This window comes from Anticarsia gemmatalis, chromosome 1, assembly GCF_050436995.1.
Source record: "Anticarsia gemmatalis isolate Benzon Research Colony breed Stoneville strain chromosome 1, ilAntGemm2 primary, whole genome shotgun sequence".
NCBI lineage: Eukaryota > Metazoa > Arthropoda > Insecta > Lepidoptera > Erebidae > Anticarsia > Anticarsia gemmatalis.
Window position 1 is genome coordinate 9,052,040 of NC_134745.1, and position 20,081 is coordinate 9,072,120.

Below are 20,081 nucleotides of genomic sequence, written 5' to 3' on the forward strand. Positions count from 1 at the left end.
CTTCTTTTCTTTACTTTTCTAACCTTAAGTTTAATTGTTTATACACTGCAGGCCACGACATCGTAATTCACAAGATATAGTAATTAATACGGTACGCAATAAAATTTTATTGCTCTTGTGACAATTACCTATAATATAATATTATTGATGTTCACTGTTCCGCAGACTTCCGCAGTGAAGCAATTAATTCAAGGAAAGTTACGCACGATACCGATAACTGACGTCTTCTGCGATAATTATTATAACAGACTCAATAATATACGACACTTATACGAGACCAAAGAACTAGGTGTTTGTAAAGAAAATTGAACGTAGACTCGGTGCAAATAAAACTAATAGGATGACTGTTCTAGCAATTAGGCGATCGAAGCGCAATAGAGGTCGCCGTCACGCCTTGCAATTCTTACCAAGCAGGTCTAAGATCGCTAATTTTTTTATAATGTACCAAAATTGTTTAAATTGTTTGGCGGCACCTATACGAGGCACTGAAAGATAAGTTCGTAATCACTAAATTCGTAATCACTGAAAGAGTCCGAAAATTGCTTCAATGGTTCAAATTCAGCCCTGGTAGTCAATTAACTTTGTCGTTAAGCCGTGTCAAAGGACTTTGTGTGGCTTTAGCAATTTTGACACTAGGCCGGTCACTAATCATTATTGTCGTGGCCTATTGACTGTCGTCCTTAATTTCGCAAACGGGCTGTTGCAGAGTCTGTTACATTGTGTTATGAAGAAGCCTAAGTATATTAAATACATGACGATTAGCTAATAATAATATCGCAATTCACTTAGGAGTACATAGTAATAAAATTGAAATGATGTGTGTGTGGTATAGGATTCTTGGCAAATTAATATTGGTGCAACTCAATAATGTGACAATTATATTCGTCCTCTACTCGAATACTTTGAAGCCTGTAATGACTGGCATGTTTATAAATAAATACATAAATTACTGACATAATAAATTGTACATAGAATTATATTCTCGTGTCATACGGCCTTAAATTATTTTTACTAGCTTTTGCTTATGTCGTTCTTCACGTGAATAGATGTCGGACGGAAAGATATCCGATAACATTTCAACCGTTATAAACTACCTGACTACCAAATCTCATCAAAATCGGTTCACAAGTTTTTGCGTAAGAGAGTAACAAAAATACATACACCTACATAAACTTTTGCATTTGTAAGACAAGTAGGATAAGAATCTTCATAATAAAAACGGGCAACGACTGTCTATGTGTAATCAAGTGTCTACAAGTGTTGAGATGTTTACTTCCAAACAAGTTTATACCTCGCCGGAGTTTATTTATTTTTAATTAGTTATAATGTTACTTTAACGCTTATGTTTTTATTTGATGCAGCCAATGAACTTTGATACTCAAAACCTGTGGAATGCGGTAATGTGCATAAAGCTGTTCGTGGTTTTTGTACTAAAATGGACATGTTTTATGTAAGGCGGATATATTGTATTTATTCATTTTATAATCGTGAAATAAATAGCATTAATAATAAATGTGCTGAGTATGTATCATTTCTGTTTACACATATTCATATATGGCTATGTTTAAATGACATATTTCCAAAATATAACTATAAAGAAATATGAACGAATAATAAGATTTGCATTCAATATTAATCGTCCTGTAAAACGCAAACGTAACAATTCTAAAAAGAAATAAGTAACATAGAATTCCTTTTTCAACCTAACGTTTTGATCTCGGCCCGAACGTTGAAGATGATTTCAATAAGGACTCAATTTTACAGCTCATTAACTACCTTTATATTATTCAGAATCTTCTAGATTTTATTCCGTCATGCGTATATTATATGCTGACATAAGATTTCATATAATAAAATAAGACAAAGGGTCCTTTAGATAACAATGGTTCATGTTTTACTGCCTGTCTCGGTTCATGTCTAGTATATTACGGTACTTCAATTTCATTATTATGTGCATCGAGTTCGGAAACAGTAGTGTTTATACTCGGAATATAAAGGTCGATTTTGGCAGATTAATAATAAAACTACATCCATATTGTCTATGTTATCGTGAACCATTGTGAATGAAGAATTTAAAAGCACTTGAAAACACAGAAATTTCGAATATATATTGCATTTTCCTAATAGGTACACTGAACTAAGCTGACTAGGTAGCTTACTTAAACCTTATTAAATTAAATATACCTTTAATATCTCAGGGCTCGTTTCTTTGAACTATTCCAAATAACCTACATGATAAATATTTTATATTAAACATCTTTCTATTTCCTACTCTTCTTCGAAAATTCTATCAGAACAAATGAACACGAAGCAACACTACAAGTACGTAATTTCCAAACCTCAACTGACAGATAATCTCGGCTTTCCATCAAATTTAATCGAAATCGGGAACTATCCTACGTGCATGACTAATAAGAGATTATTCTTTTATCAGTATTACGTATTATTATAGATGTTGGCTGTTACCGGTGTTACGTCGGGATGTGGTGCAGTGAACTTAGTTCTGTTCATTCATACTCGATTTGTTCCGTGTTCCATGTGAGATAATGCCTTTGTTTGCTCATCGGGCTTACAATAAAAATACTAGTTCTTTTAATTACACGTGTAACCTTTAACTAATGGGTGCAGGAAAAATTCTTGAGCAACATCGAGCATTGTTTTGATGTTGTATTGTTATTTATTGTTTTATGTGCTCAAATATTTGGTTCCATCTGGGATAAAAGATGACCTATAGAATGCAGGTTATACAATAAACCTTAGTGCAAAATTCATTTATTCAGAACATTTTTGTGAAAATAATTAACATCTGTACCATCTCAAGTTTGTTTTTTACTTAATATGCGATAACACATCAGAATATTGTTGCAACGAGGCTGAAAAATTAATTCGTATCACAAATCAGATTTCATAGCAGGACTTAAAATGATAGGCGTAATTAGGCGTGAAATAAAATACATTTTCCTAACACTAATTAAGTTAATTAATATCATAGTTCGTTTAACACATTAGGTTACGTTACAAATATACCTAATTAGTTCAACATGATTTGTACAAACAAGTCGTTATTGAAATCTGGTAAAGTACCAAATTGACACGCTATGTTCATTAAGTTCCCTGACAAAATTAAAGCAATCAATTTAGTTTGCCGTTGTAGGTATTCTAACAAACATTTAGACGACTAGCTGACCCGCGCAACTTTGCTTGCGTCACATAAGAGAGAATGGGTCATAATTTTCCCTGTTTTTTGAACATTTTTCGTTGCTACTCAGCTCCTAATGGCCCTAGCGTGATGTTATAGCCTATAGCCTTCCTCGATAAATGGGCAATCTAACACCTGAAAGATTTTTCAAACCCGACCCGTAGTTCCTGAGATTAGCGCGATCAATCAAACAAACAAACAAACTCTTCAGCTTTATAATATTAGTATAGATAATTAAAACCAAGGACTAACTCAATAAGCTATGTTTAAGCTCAGAGTCAACTAGTCAAACAAGCTAGCTTTGATTGTGTATTGATCATTGCTTATGAGATTATATTCTAAGCCTGTTAACTAACATTAAGTCGGTAGCTAATACTAAGTCGGTTGCTAATATTAAGTCGATAACTAATATTATCGCTTGCTCTAACGGTGAAGGGAAACATAATGATGAAACCTTGCATGGCTAAAATTTGTTTAATACATTTATTAAGGGCATGCAAAGTCCCCAACCCGCACTTGACCAGAGTGGTGGACTCAAGGCCTAACACCTCTCTAGTTTGGGAGGAGACCTTTGCCCTGCAGTGGGACAGTAATGGGTTAAAAAGAAGCTAATACTAAGTCGATAGCTAATATTAAGTCGGAGTATTAAGTTGGTTTAATGAAAATGTATTTGTTGTATCAATTTGGCGAGCTGTGTGCCTGGTCTGTTACGTGGCACGTGTACGGATCGCTCAAATAGGGGACGATTGTGTACTCTTATTTCAATCACGTTTCTAAGCTATATGTATGTATTCGATGTTGAGTTTACTCTGAAATGCAAGAGCGGAGTGTCCTCAATATGTGTTGGTAAGGAAAATCAATCTTAAATATGTTATTGACCAGGCAAAAGCTTGATTAAATCTATACTAATATTATAAAGTGTTTTATAATAGTAGGTAAACTAAGAATCTATTATGTAAATCTATCAGTTTTATAAAATTCTAGTTTGAGTCTAACGAAACTAGTTCTCGTAAATATTAATTTAGGCAAATAATATTTTAATGAGATAGAGATCGTCTATAACAAGGAACAAAAATAAACATTCGATTTATTTTCTAGTAAAACTGATACACGCACTACTTATTCCTCGAGTCTCGAAGTAAATTCTCAACAAATAGCAACTTGTTTGTAACAAAAATGTTAATAAGGTTTTCGCTTCACAAACTCGATTTTCGTTACACATTCGACTCGGCGTCGGTACTATTTAACTATTCAACGGAGCACTCGGAAAGCAAGCAGCTTCCATGGTGTACCTCAAACAATTTCATTACCAACACTTCAACTCCTTTATCTTGTAAATCTCCAAGTTTGCCGTCAAGTTTCACAATTTTTAAGACAAAGAACATCGTGAATATTTCATGTTTTTGTTTTAAATGATATTCGTCGGGAGTCAAAGAATTATTTCCTAAACAAAAACTTTACATAGTAAGCGTGTAATGAATATTCATCAGTATTAGCAGCCACTTACTCTCGACGACTATCAGTACTACTGACATAATGCTTCGCTTCATTAGTATGCAACTTTAAAGTTCATCTCGGGTACCCTTAGTGGATGCTCACAGCTACTTTACGGTATACTGATTATATATTAATCCACTCCTCATAAATTATGAATATCCCCGGCCGAAGCAGTATGGAAATAAAATGATTATACGTCTACCTAATTCGTTCAACATAAACTAATGATAATACAACATAAGTGAAAATTATTAAATTAAATCTGTGACGGACAAAAATAAATTATACCGCACATTATACGCGGACCATGTCCGGACCCAACGACAAACAAAGTTGTAATTTAATTTAACAGAGTTGTGACACTTTTCTTTTGATGTCAACAACAACGGCTAATTGTAATTACGGAATGTCATGCCAAAATCCCAAATATAAACGTAAAATCGTGATCAAAAAATGTAACAAAAGTCTATACGTTCAGTGCTGGAGGCTTTTGAGGCCAAACAGCGTACGTGACGTAACATCGTAATGTGTAAAACCGACTAGATTCTTGGAAACAAAATAAAAAGGGGTTTCAGCACGACATAAACAGAGAATGGTTTTTGGTCCCCTGGAGTCAATTTCAGTGTGGCGTAAAACGTGAAAATCTTATTTACAGGTTCATTACTGCAGCCTATTAAAAATTGAGGGAGAGACTAACATCATAGGCTTCGGTATCGACAACACTCTCCCCGGTAATACAAAAGTTCAAACGTAGTTATTGGAAATACTATTCATTGAAAGTAAAGCCGTATGTTTCCTCGCCGGAGCTTTATTGACTGGCAGAGTGCAGTTCATTGAAGTTGAGCCACAATGTGCGTCCCGACACTCAATAGAATTGCCCTCGCGCGATGCAGGAGTAAGAAAAGGCCCTGTTCCGCCGCGTGAAAGCTTAAGCCGGTTCAGCTCTAAAGAGTGCAGCCGACTTTGCTGACATAAAATAGCCTATGTGTCGGTGGATGCTATTGAAAAATATACGCTCTCAGCGTTCGAAATAAAGTGAGGAAGTAGCTCTAAAAGATTGGACCGATTGCGGCTTTATAGAAATTCCTTTTGGTATTTAATGAGGGCTTTGTAAACGGTATATCGTATCGTATTTTTTAGCAATATTATTTATTTTCTTTGTGTTATGCATGATTTGGGGTAAGTAATATTGGACTATAGTGTGACTGCCAGTGTCTACAAAACAAAATGGTAGACTAATGGAGCTCTAATATATGATAAAAAACCGACTACTATAGATTCGGCCCCTATAACATACAACGTAAGTAGATGTAACGTAATAAGCAAAATGTGGGTGTAACCGCAGACAAAAAGTAAACATGACGACGAACCCTCACGAAAATACTGATGTAATTTATACCTTATAATACGCGATTAACATTAAATTCTTTTATGTTATTTGGTAGATAGATTATACCTCGGTATTATCCAAGCTGCTATATTAATATATGACTACCACTCAATAAATTCTACGAAAACATCCAAAGAAACTATGTAGTAACCTACTAATTAAGAACTTAGACAACACTTTATGTACTTTGAAAAGGATTGTTTAAAATCTGGCTGAGGTTTTAAGTCATAGTAGTTGAAGTGTATTCATTTTTAAAATCAAGTACCACAATCAAGTTCTTTTCCAATCTCAGTTTCTCGATACCGAATTATGAGAGAAAAATCTGTGCACTCAGTCCACTCAAACACCCCACATAACCTACAAGAGTACAATATATCACGTGGTATTAAAGAATCACGTTGTCGACAGCGAGGGTAGTGACCGCGACTATCCTATGCGTCACGACTAATCTTAGCGATCTGCAACACGTCGCTCTGACGCACCTTGACCTCCAACTGACTCACACTTCATTATATTTGTAATTACGCCATGATAGAATAATAGCTTTATTTTTTTGTCTAGTTACTTTGTTCTATATAGTAGTAACTAGCTGGCCCGCGCAACTTCGCTTGCGTCACATAAGAGAGAACGGGTCATAATTTTCATATTTTAAATTAAAGTTTTGTAACATTTTTTACTCTGCTCCTATTGGTCGTGGCGTGATGATATAGCCTTTCTCGATAAATGGGCTGTCTAACACTGAAAGAATTTTTCAAATCGGACAAGTAGTAGTAGTTCCTGAGATTAGCGCGTTCAAACAAACAAACAAACACACAAACAAACACACTCTTCAGATTTATAATATTTATTATTAGTAATTTGTAATTACGCCATGATACAATAATGGCTAGTTTTTTTGTCTAGTTACTTTGTTCTATATAGTAGTAATGTGTTACAACATGGACGTACACGGTGTATTTCCCTGAAGGCTTTGGCGGAGGTGTAAATTGTGTAATATACACAGAACACTGCACTGCGTTTGATGTATTAGGTTTCATGTGTTAGGGGGCAAGTCTGTTACCGTATATCAAGGGTAACTTGGTTTTCTTACATAATTGGGAAGGTGAAACAAATAATTGATTTAAATTATAAAATGTGTTGCAAAGATAACTTAAAGAAGCACATGACAAAAAAATGTTTTTTAAGAGTAGTATAAAAAAATCTATTACTTCTAAGCAAAATCTTGACTGAAATTTAAATTCTAGATTTGTCTGTAAATAGAATTTAAAATTCTAAATGATAAATAAGCGTATCTGTGCTCACTAGACCAGAAAACATACAGTTTTTATCGACGTTGTTATAATTCAATTACGATAGCAAAAACTGTTATTCAAATACTTACTTTATTTAGAAAAATACAAGTCTAGAATCATCTCATTGGTAAACTTTTTGACTGCTAAGGCCTTGTGTTCATTCCCCAGTTCGTGCAAGAACTGAAATGGTTAAAGCACGCTACTGGAATTGCAAACTATAAATTAGATTGTTCAATGTGTTCGGAGCTAAGAATGAATTAGATACTCGATCACTTCTTGCGGATGTTCAACTTAATGTTCGAGTAAGCTTTCTTCAAGTAATTTGTTACTATTCCTTTATAATTAGTACCGGTAGTCGCTTCTTTAGAGTAGCAAATAGATTTATAGGCAGAATAATCGCATACTAATATCTTCGCGAGTATTTTTTGTATTTGACGTTCTCTATAAATTATATTAAGGTCGCTGTATAGTTATTAATGTAAGACATTTAATTGAGAAGAATAAATAATGTTATGAATTATTTAGTGGACTTAATTCATCTTGAAGTTTAACTGCACACATTTAGAATAGTATCTCATAGCTTTTGCGTTGCACATTTGCTATCACATTAGACAGGAATTAACGCTAATATCGATTTTACCTTGGATCGCTCGCCGTTCCAGCGCAAGTTACACCGGCGTGAAAAATAATATCTGTTAAATTTATTTTATCTTTGAAGTCTGAACGTTTTATCTAGAGAGCAAGAAAATCAATTTCATAGTAGCATTTTGTTTATCGTTGACTGAATTCACTCATTCAGTTTTCACTATCTGAATTTCTATAAATTCAGCAGAGAAAATCAAGAGATCAGTATAAAATAATTTCTCTCACAAAATCGATTTCATAACGTAAAGTAAATAACGAATAAACTACACTCGACACTATTTAGAAACTAGTCAATATCCTGTCTATTACATAATTTTATAACAAGTTTTACTTGAAAAGATACAAATAGGCATACAAATAGTTTGTTCGACACCAAAAAAGCAATGTAAACATTTTAGTTATGTGACTACGCATTTAGCATTGATTGCCATGTCTTGACGGCTCTCGAGCTTACCTAACGGGTTATTTGACCTGCATGCTCCTTACTTTGTCTATGCAATGGTATTTTACTTAAATCATTTCCTTTTTTAATTTAAAATCGAGCTATATGATTATTAATAAATACAACTACATTTGCCAGACTACTCACAAGCTTTCGATCCCGTATTTACGAAAGGCTTTGCTATTTTGCGTGTACGTTATAAATCGATGGGTTGCGAATTATCTAACCAAAGAACCCTTACCCTACAAATAGTATGTTGCTCAACTTGACAATTAAAACTGGGTACCTGCCATGATACACAGTCGGCTTAACGCGGGCCATAATAAATAGTTTCTGATTGTAGTATCGAAACTGGGAATACGTGATCCGTATACACTACAACTCCGACTACAGAGGAAAATTTCCATCAGTGAAATAAACAGGAGGTATTGTTGATGTAATTAATTATACGGATATAAAATCTCATTTTCTTGTTAAGCTTTAAAAGTACATCTGATTAAAATTCCACACGATGCGGTGGAACCCAATCTGTAATGTTTGTACATTTTAAATAAATGTTTACCAACCATTAATTTCGCTGAATTTCGGATTATCTTTTATGATACCCGCTTTATCGTGGCCAACTTTCAAACTGTTATCAAAAATATAAACACGATATGCCCTTGTAAAAAAATATAGGTCAGATTATATCGACAATCGTTTGTTATCAATAGTTTCGGACGAAGTGCAATGCAAACATGAACCCTCTTTGTTGTAACAGATAACTTTGTTGGTTCAACAACAGATTTATTGGTATTGTTTTATTATCTATTGCCTTTGTATAAATAGAAATGCCAAAGGTTACGTTTTAGACAAGACATTCTTCAAATATTTTTATCAGACTTTGTTGAGCTCTTGTTTAAAATAGCTGACATAATTCTCTCTTTATACCTTTGTTCAATACCGTCCTTTGGGACCAATTTTTCATCATCTGGTGTATTTGTGAAATAATAATGTCTTTGACAAGCAGATTAGGTAGAGATTCTGTCAAAATTGACAAAAGTAAACTTTGCAAGAAACTATTAGCGAAAGCTATACAAACGTTTACTAGAAAATCTATCGCTCCATTCCTTTGATATGGATTGAGAACGTTCATAGTATGGGTCCACAATATTCAGAAAACCGATCACAGAGGAGTATATTTTGGTAGCAAACACAATAAATCACACAACACGTCCGTTGTGTACTAAAAAAACAAATCGCGAGGTTTGATCAATTCAATCCAATTTTCGTGCGTCGTTTTTGAGCGGTTTGTCACTCGGTATCTTCACATCCGTAACATTGCGTTTGTATTCAAATACAAGCTTCGTGCATCGCGACCTCAATATTGATCAGTCGTACGTGATACTCGTCTCCATAAGGAGTTTTCACTCGAAACCTTTCGATTACCATCGGTAAGACTCTGAATAATCGATAGTTCACTGTGAATGTAAACTACCTTTGAGCCAGCGGCGTTAATGAAAGTTGGATATTTTTAAATTACGCGCGTGGATTTTAAATGAAACAAAGTAAAATCGTGTTCGCTCACAACGTTACTTGACTCAGAATCGCAATGTAGATTTTAAAAAGCGAGGTTATTGAAAATAGGTTTTGCCTGAGCTAAATTCCACGTACATTAGCAGTGCACTTGTCACGAAATCTGACGTTCTTAAATTATACCTAGTGATCATTTCACACGACCTTAGCGCCGGTCAGCAAGAAAATAAGAGCTATTACGCTCGCCTGCCTACTTTAAGAACCTACTTTTTATCTCAAGCAAAAAACTTGTGAAAAAACCTTAAATAATGGCAAAAAGTAAATTATTTTCTGAGTTAAAGTCCATTAGCGGTACATTACGGCTAAATAAAGTTACAAAGGATAGACACTGTAAAATTAAGCGTCAGCATTTTATTCGAGCTAAAATGAAAGATACAATTATTGTAAAACAGCTGATTGTTCACAATTCACATCAATTGTAAATTCAATTCACAAGCATATTTATTTGTCAACTGTTTATTGGTTCGTAAAATACTGGCAATATTTTATTCTTTTTTTTTACTTGAAGAGTTGTAACTGCTGTTGTAGTAAAAGTTTAATTTACAACAGTGCGTTGCCTCAGAGATTTTTTTTTAATAATCATATGAAAATGTTTAACTGACAAAACAGTCCGAAATTTGACTATAGAAAGAATGAATGATTCGTTGCCTAAAAAACACCTTCTATTTTTTTTTCTTTAGTCAGAAAACTCGTTACTGGCCACTCACAAATATATTTTTCTAGCCTTTAATCTCAATAAGGCAAACGAGTTCGAATAAGCAAAAGTATTTAGGGTCGAATTCTTTAACCGATTTGAACAAATGAGGCGTCTATACAGAGTCGAGACTATAAGTACCTAAGACTTACATGACGTCATTATAAATCCATTATAGAAAATACAATGTGTAAGGCGTGAACATGACTATTTTATTTTTTTACCTTATCCAGAAACACCATTGTAAAGAAGTAATATAAATAGTATATCGAATTTCATTATCATCGTATCGTCTTATTTTCCTTTGCGCTTAAAAATCAAAAATCAAAATCAAATCAAAATCAAATCATTTATTCATTTAGGTCAAATATTGACACTTATGATAGTCGTTACAATTACTGAATCTACCACTAGCTCGGAAAGGGGGTACAGCCTTATGAGAAGAGCTAGCGAGAAACTCACGGCCACTCTTTTCAATCGCCAAAAGTTTTACAATGTGGTTGATACAATAATTGATCATGCGAGGAGCTGCCAACAATCAGCGATAAAGAAACGTGAGTTCTTCATTAGAAATTCCATTTCTTCTTGTGATTGGAGATGTTTTCATTATGACAGCAATACGAATATCTCGACGGAACATTGCCGCTATCAAACGAGGCCTCTAATTAGGATTTCACTTAGAATCTGACGCGAATAGAACAAGAATTCCATTGGATTTATGACGTAAGATCCGTGTTGTTAGAAACGGATTTATCTTTGGGAATTAATTTCGTGCCAGATATTACTTCCTTGAATATAATACTTTAATAAAGAGAACAGGAGTTACTGATTTTATTAGTGCCGTTATAATTTAATACATAAATTGAATGTTATTTAATAAAACATTATGATATAAGATTTTGATTTTTCATGTCGAACTCTACTGTGTTCTACAAAGCCTATTATAGTTATTTCCATGGAGACATAATTGATTTTAAACTACTCAGTATTTAATAATTTATTTGAATTGATAAGAGTTTTTTTCCTCCCTTTGTTTCCTACAAAACTAGTCATATAGTTTTAGCAATGAGAATATTGTAGGCGTATTTATTTATTGTTCCATGCATATATTATTTATTTATGTAACTCAGCCAATTGCTACGTATAACATAAATATATACAACAGTCATAAACCAACGTATTTGTCATACTAAAAGCTTAGGCGTTTACATCCACAAAACATAATGTTTGCAGAAGAAAGCCTACTTACATTGTTCAGTAAAATATGCTTGAAATCTTGCCAAATATGGATATGAATAGGACTCATATCCTCCCGCATTAAATGTATTGTTATTTACATATAGATGAAATTGTATCCTAAAATAACTGTATTCACCCAGAGCAAAACAAAAAGGAGCCAGCGAAATGGATATGAAAGATAATGCCCCGGATAAATGTGTATTCATTATGTTATCCTTCCTTGCGTCCACTATAACGGATCCACCGATTTGTATAAAAGGTGCCAGTCGCCATTTTATCTCGTGTAACTTTATACGTTTATGTTGTTTTCAACGCGTTTGTATTACTGCTGTTTATACGTTTTCACAACAGGAAACCGATCAGGTATTACGTTATTTTTGTCACACCACAGCGAAGACGGCGGATACCAGGTTGCGCAGTGTAAAATTTGTATATCCTGTCGATAACTCTCGGCCAAAATGAAGACAGATACGCCCCTCACTCGTTGAGATATAGGTAATACCGGTATCGGTGAAATATGGATGCAAAGTACACCTTCAGTAGCGCCTACATAAATCTTCGGTATATTGCAAGCGCGAAGGCTATTCTTATTTATATACGTAAATACCGATGATTAATGGCCTCCTCTTCTAAACATAGTCCTCTACTGCATTATCTTTCCTTGTTTTTCTATATTAGCATTTTTTCTAAGTTCGTAAGCCAAAAGCTCACAGCTTTATGGACACTGATAGATCCGCTCTGACGCTTTTACGGAGACTAATTGCCGATGCCTATCATTTACGGCAGTTTGCTAGAATTCGAAATGGCGTTCGTTCCAAAAACTAGACTAAAATACATTTATATCTGTCTATAAACTTGACGTTTAGTATGAATCAAATATTTTATGTGAGAGATTAGAATTCTAACATTTTAACACCTTACAAATGTTTGTATTCCCGAAATAGGAGCTTCATTAGCAGTCATTTATAGTATGTTTCTTTGAATAACATGTATGTAGGCCGGATCGTCGGATCTCAGTATACGTTACCTGATTACGTGACTTCCTAACAATTTGTATTTTGGGTACTTGCTTACAAGTAAGTGTTGAAACGTGGAGTAAAAAAGTGCTAACGAGGGAACAACTCAGCACTAAGCACTCGTTCGTAACATCTGCAAAAATAAAGAAAACTACTTACGTTCAGTTCTTTTATTCAGGCAATTCATTACTTCCAATTCTTTTTGCTTCGTTTTCATCCACTGTATTTCAGTTCGTGCTTATTGCCGAAGAAATAGTATTCCCTCGGTTGAGCGAAAAAAATGTTGATCAAATATTTTCGAGCCAATTGCCTTTTTAAATTTCTTTGGCCTTTAGGTCTTTTGTATTGAGGTTAGGGATTCACGAGTCATGTTTATTTGTCCTAGTTTTTTTAGCCTTAATGGTTGAAATTATCTGTGAACCAATTGAAAAGCTTGTTAAAACGTTGGTAATATAATATCTGCAGCTTACCGCAAGGCGTTTGCGTATAAACAGACATTAGTGTTCCTCGCGTAATTATCGTTAACATTTATTAGGCATAATAAAAACTGTTGGTTCAGTTTCTAGGAAGTCGTTCTTATTTAATTTACACGGCGTATAAATGATATTTTTATGAACATTTTTATAATCGCGTGTACACCGAAAAACATTTAGAAGCGCTTATTTTCTGCCATTTGACGTTTTAAACTTTTTGCAAAAGCACTTACGGGTATTTTTGCCGCCATATTTTTGGGTTAAGTATTCTATGTTAAGTGGCGAATGAATTCTTATTACATCTAACTTTTAAAATTATCATATCATAGCCGTGGCTGCTTTTAGCGACTAAGGAAGCGTTGACTTCCTCAGTCGCTTAATTTGGTCATTGATGTATTTGTTAGCGAACTATTCCGAGTGTTATGACTAAGTGATCAGTTATATCAATATAGCGTGTTGTTATAATAACTACAAGCAATTATTGAAACTTAACAACTTATGATAAAAACAACCAATGACTATATTTATTGATCTATTACGCTTGCATGGCAAAACTGCGGACACAATTCAGATAAAATAAATAACTATATAGGATACTTGTTTATTTTTCGAGAATGGCCTAGAACATTTTCATTTAAAAAAAAAATACTACGCAGGCGGAAACGTGGGTAAGAGCCAGTGTTTATAGTATTATAAAAGATCACGTGTGCATTTTATGAATGCAAATATACATTGAACGTCATACAAGATTACGTATTTGACTTTTTGTATAATCCCACGCAGTGTTCAAGATGACAGTTAATACTCGTAAAGTTTGCTCACTGTGTGCGGCGATCGTAAACACCAGCCACGTCGAATTATTACAAGACACTGCGAACTGGCGGTACTATTTATATTCTTAAAAAAACAAGGATTAAATCTCCTTGTAAAGTCCAGCAACTCTACTTTTACGCTTTAAAACAAATCTGCCGCAATAAGAATCGCGCTCGTGTCGCGGGGAATTTTACAAACATACAAACAACGGATACAAAGTACAACCAGACCCGAAACCACCATTTGCGAATCGCAAAAATATTTGTTCCCTGCGAGAATCGAACCCTCAACGCACTGGTGGTGGCGTTCTGACCACTTCAATCATTGCGCCACGGAGGCCGTCAAAGAACTATAAAAAAGATTTTACAAATGACAAGACAAACAATTAAAAGATTAGAATCCTGAACTATAACAAAGAAAATAACTCATTGTTGGTAAAGCATCACTACCGTTGCACTTATCTGATTAGATTTTCACTTGTTTGAAATTTGATAGACCATAAAACATTGCTTTTTGTATAGATAATTGGACAAATAATTAGTGAGTAACGCGATCACGGACGTTCAATACAATAACTCATATTGTTTAACACCTATACTTAAGTTTTTCTTTTCAGATCATAAACGCTAAAGACACCGCCTCTAGCTTTCTAGTATTCTTTCTTTGCAATACTTAAAAAAAAAATTATAGTACTACCTTTTTTATGACAAATACTTACTCCATTTGAAACCATGTGATATAAATACAATGAGACAGTTAGCTTTTTACTCAATCTTTTTACTGCTATAGTAAAAATATCTAAGTACATTTGTCACGCACGAACAAGTCCTGAAAGGTGTCCTCGAGACGTGTCTTAGGTACTTAGACGACTGTAGTAATGATATCTCTTCTTGAATTGCCGTCACGTAGAGTCCTGCCTTAGAAACCTCCACCTAAAAAGGAAAGGAGCAAAAAATCCACTGAAGCAACGTCAATTTATTTTAAAGTCGATCTAATCTCAAGAATCGTGTCTTCCAAAGAATTTGTAAAGAGTGGTTCAGATATCTTCAAGTTCAAGTTTAAAAAAACATATTGATGTTCCATTTACGTGACTTTTTGGTCCGATGTCAGCAAACAATGACGTAAGATGTACAAAGTAGTTGTCGAGGTTCGTAAACCCAAATGTCATCCAGGCTTACATCACTTTGTAGTACATGGCCCATGAATCATACAAGTTTTACGAGTGTTCATGTTGTACTACGACATAAATTGTGACGAAACTATTTAATAAGGTTCAGAACCTTCTGTATTTTGTCGTTGCTCAAGAAATATTTCGTGAATATACACTCATTTTCTGAGCCCAAGACAATTTCAGTGCTCGGGTCAGTACTTAATTTTGCAACTGTTCTCTACTAACAGTGATCAATTTTGAACAGTCCAGCGATATAACGATAATGTTCAAGTACAAACAACATAGAGCCCTAAGTAAGCGAATAAACGCTTGACTTGGTAATTTCTTCAAGGTACGTAGTTCTATTGAACTTGCAATGAATAAGTCTTGCTTGCATAACTTTATTACAAAGTTAGATGGGAAAGTTCCACGGAATACAATTCTGTAATACCGATAATTTAACGACGAGTATCGTATGCATTCCATTGTTCCACCGACAGCACAGTAATGAGTATTCCGGAATCTTCACTTTTCTTTCTTGCCTATTGTGTAATTTAAAACTAATCTAAATTCATGATAAGTATAAAACCATAAAAAGTTGAATTGTTCAATGGATTGTAATCTGTTCAATCACAGTTTCCTTATTGAATATCTAAAGTTGGAATTACCTTGAGCAAAATTTCTTTCCACGCGCTACAAATATTAGGTAAGATATTATTGCTTTAGGAAGTTCAATTTCCGTTACGATTCTATTCTTATGTAAGCTTTGAAATTCTTGGAATACGAAGGACCTTACTTTATAGTGACATTATTCTTTGTAGCGCGTTACATGAAACAAATAATTCTGCAAAACGCATTAGTAATGCGACGGTATTCTCATCGGTTCCTTTGCTAACTTCCTGCATAATTTGTATGCGGAAACCTTGTAAAGACATCAGTACAAATAAGAACTCGTCATCCGCCTCATCGAATGTAAAAATACTTTTATCAGTCAAATAATGTCGTTATAAATGCACACACAGTTCTAGATTGCATGAGGTGATAAATAAAACAACATTATACATTTAAATTTGATCTTAGCAGTGAGTAGGTTTTTATTCATAATGCTGCGACCCAAAAGTATAATGAGTTATTAAAATAAGTACCGAACAAGCCTGAAAGCTTTACTTTATTAAAATTCATAATAACAGCACCTAGAAATGTAAATTATTTGATAGCTAATGTATTCACCGTGCTTGTAATTGACGCCCGTCTCGACCTCTTTCCATTTAATTATAAACTAATAATTCATTACCATCTATCTCGTTACGCTCAAGATCAGAAGGTTATCTCCGAAGGCAGGGCTTTTCCCGAAAAATAAATCAAAGTTTGTCACAGATAAAAACATCAATGGCCGACTTAATTACTCTTTTCAATTAGAGTAATCGACAAGCATTAAAACTGTTTATTTACGTTCGCTTTAACTTGGATTACATTACAAGTCTTTCAAGAACTGATTAGTGCAAAAAATCGATTTGTTACACAACAGTGCTAATGCTGTCACTATAACCGACAAGGTTACGAGTTACGTGATTATTTAAATCGAGTTTGGTTTCGATGCTTGCTTGCGATACGATTTGTTGATGGATGGCTGTCTTGTCGCAGCGATGTAACGAATCAGTAACAATGTTATGACGGTTGATGGCGCAGTGAGATAATGTAATGATCCGCGATCGTGATCGACGGTAAACGTGTAATATGATACTGTCTTGCGACGTTATCTAGAAGAGAGTGTTAGCTTTTTGTACGTAGTAAGTGGAAATCGTTGACAATATAATGACGTGGTTTGGAAATACGCAGTCTTTAGTTCGAAGTTATGATACAAGCTTTTACCGAGAATGGTTGCTAAGTTTGCGCTAAGGTAATATCAACATGGGAGCGGTAACTTTGCAACGACTACAGGTAATTGCCGAGTAACGGCTTGGAATCACACCCAGTTCAATTTAAAAACCTGCCCTTTCTTTTTCCCGGCTTCGTAGCTAGTTTATACTTAGACTAATCGTATAAAGATTCTGTAGGATAATCGCGTTACTGTCTAAACAAAAGCCTCAAAAATGTAGCACTTGAAACATGATCAATGGCTTCTTGAACGACAGTCACCTTCATCAAATAATTAATATTCGATGTTTTTTACACTTACGCAAGTCACAGCCTGAGGTCCATGTAGAAATATGTCGGTATGTGCAAATAGTATCGTAAAAGGAGACGGACAAGTTAAGAAACCTGTCGGGACTTTAATGACTTTGAGTGTTCAATGGCTGAAGCACTTTATACTTAACTACGGATTGCAACATCATCGAGTTATTAAACGACCGGTCTATAGACCACATTTTACTTGACAATGTTTGATGCAATAAACTTTGCGGGGTAACATTTTATAGATGCCTTTATTGCGGATTCTTGAAATTGTAATTTGTTATCGGATCGTAAAGTATATGCAATTTAGTTTTTAATTTTGAGAGACAGTTCATAAAACGTTCATATTTTGAAACAATGTTTGGGATCACAGTATCTATTTGTAATACTAGCATAAATATTTGATTTCCAAACTTAATAACATCGTGTGATTGTTAGTAATAGAAGTTAAGGTCTCAGTAACTAAACATGACCGTTGTCATGTTTATAACGTTGTAACTAATTACTTTGTTGACAATTATCAACATACTAATGATAAATCAAAGAACATCAATCGCGTGTTATGAGATGCTGAAATGAGTAATTATATTTTTAATAAACTTGCAGTACACTCAAATCTATTAACTGATGGTACTAAAGATAGCAGACTAATCATATACAGAGCAATAAACGCAAGCAGCTATGAATATCTCTCGTACCATTTCCAAGAAACTGACCAAGCCATTACCTATATTGAAATCATAATCACTTAGAGACTAATGGCAATAAACTTTACCTGTTCTCGACCAAAACAATTTACAACACGAGCGTCAACTTTCGCGTGTTGTATTGATTTTGAATAGTAGTTTTCCTTGTTGCAGTGATATAATAATGAAGTAACCGGAGAGTAGAAATGCGGTGGTTCAAGAAGGGCGAGCCGCCTCGGTTGCTCGCCGTCACGCCGGATGCCGAACCGCGCTCCGCTCGTCGGTCAAGAATTGGTGAGTAACTCTATCTTATTTATTTTACCCTGGTACTTATAATAAGTGAGCCCTTGTGGTTTGGCGACTGCGGTCACGAAGTCCGGAGTTCGGTTCTCGGGTCGGCTACAGTGCTATAAGTTCTTTACAATTTAGTATGGAATAAGGTCATAAAACCGTTCTTTGCAGTTTAGTAGAATCGCCCCTATTGCTTACATTACATGGATGTGTTTTACATTTCTAATATAACTTCGATAAATTCGATATATTCAGCAAGTATACGCGCGCCATCTATCGGCATCATAAACAAACAGTTCAATAATCATATCATAAAATTTATTGTATCGTACATTTCCTGCTCTGCTGATGTAATATCTGTATGTATGTGTTTCTGTTACATCAGACACATCAATCAACCAATGAACCGTTAATATTCCCCGCTGAATTAGTCCTATCGATTGCTACAACGAATAGTCCCCATGGGAATAACACTATAGTCATTGAGCTTGGCAACTTAATTGTAGAACTGCTGATAGTCTATCGTAGTAATGTCGAAGAATACATGTTTACTGTTTCAATTTACATAAGTGGTCTACATTTAAAACATTTAGATTGAAACGCTAGAATTCTAAATACAGAAATTCGTATGAAATGATAATAATAAATAAAAAAATTATAGTACATACATGTGTACGAATTTTTACCAAACTAAATTAGGATGGTAGTTAATATTAGATGGCCCAGCAGTAGGACAGTAACGGGTTAAAATATGATTAGAAGTCTTATATTATCAACCGAGCTTAACCTTTATGCTTTTAGTAATATTTTAATACTTGTCTATCTGTATACATATATATCCAGCTTTAGAAATAACCGGTCGCTTAATTACATTGAAATTGGTTCGGAAATTAAATCCGAGTGCAGTTGGACTTGATTTATTTCGTATTAGAGACAGTGCTCAAATCAAATGTAGTTTACTTACAGCTATATAGAAATTGGGTGGTCTCATTATATATAAATATCTCTTGAAATTAAGGAAATAGGTACGTACTTAAGGTTTTTAAGGCTTAAAGTAAACCTTACCTCACTGTTTTTAATAAAATCATTTAGCCAATGTTCGCCCTTGAATGGCAGAGAACACATTTAGCCAGTACGGAAAAGAATAAGTGTTTTAAAAGTGCATTAAGTGAGCCCACACTAGCAGTATGTGGGCTAAGAAATTGAGATCTCTATAGTCTTTATTGAGTTTGGTTTCAACTTAAGGGACACTTCGGTTTGAATTGATTTTTAGGAAACTCGTAGTTTTTATGAAGCTATCCGTACTAGCTTAGTGTTGCCTTATCTACTAACTGGCTTCGCAGACTCATGCATTAGTCGTGGTAAAAATAAATTAAATATGCCTTATATACTTTGTTCTTTTTGTGGCCGTAATCTTACATACTCGTGAAGTAATCAATATAAAGCCATTATAAGTATAGTACGAGTATATAGAAGAAGCTTTTGGAAACTCGACGTCAGATCG

The 20,081-nt window shown here is 34.4% G+C and overlaps 1 protein-coding gene across 2 annotated transcripts in view; it reads left to right on the top strand.

Moving 5' to 3' along the window:
- LOC142974842 (uncharacterized) overlaps positions 1-20,081 on the top strand; it is a 53,361-nt gene that overhangs the window by 23,743 nt on the left and 9,537 nt on the right. For both annotated transcript variants that reach the window (XM_076117411.1, XM_076117403.1), the window contains exon 2: positions 18,461-18,580. In XM_076117411.1, coding sequence (XP_075973526.1) covers positions 18,493-18,580 — 88 coding nt within the window. In that variant the 5' untranslated portion in view covers positions 18,461-18,492. The remainder of the gene's footprint in view (positions 1-18,460; positions 18,581-20,081) is intronic.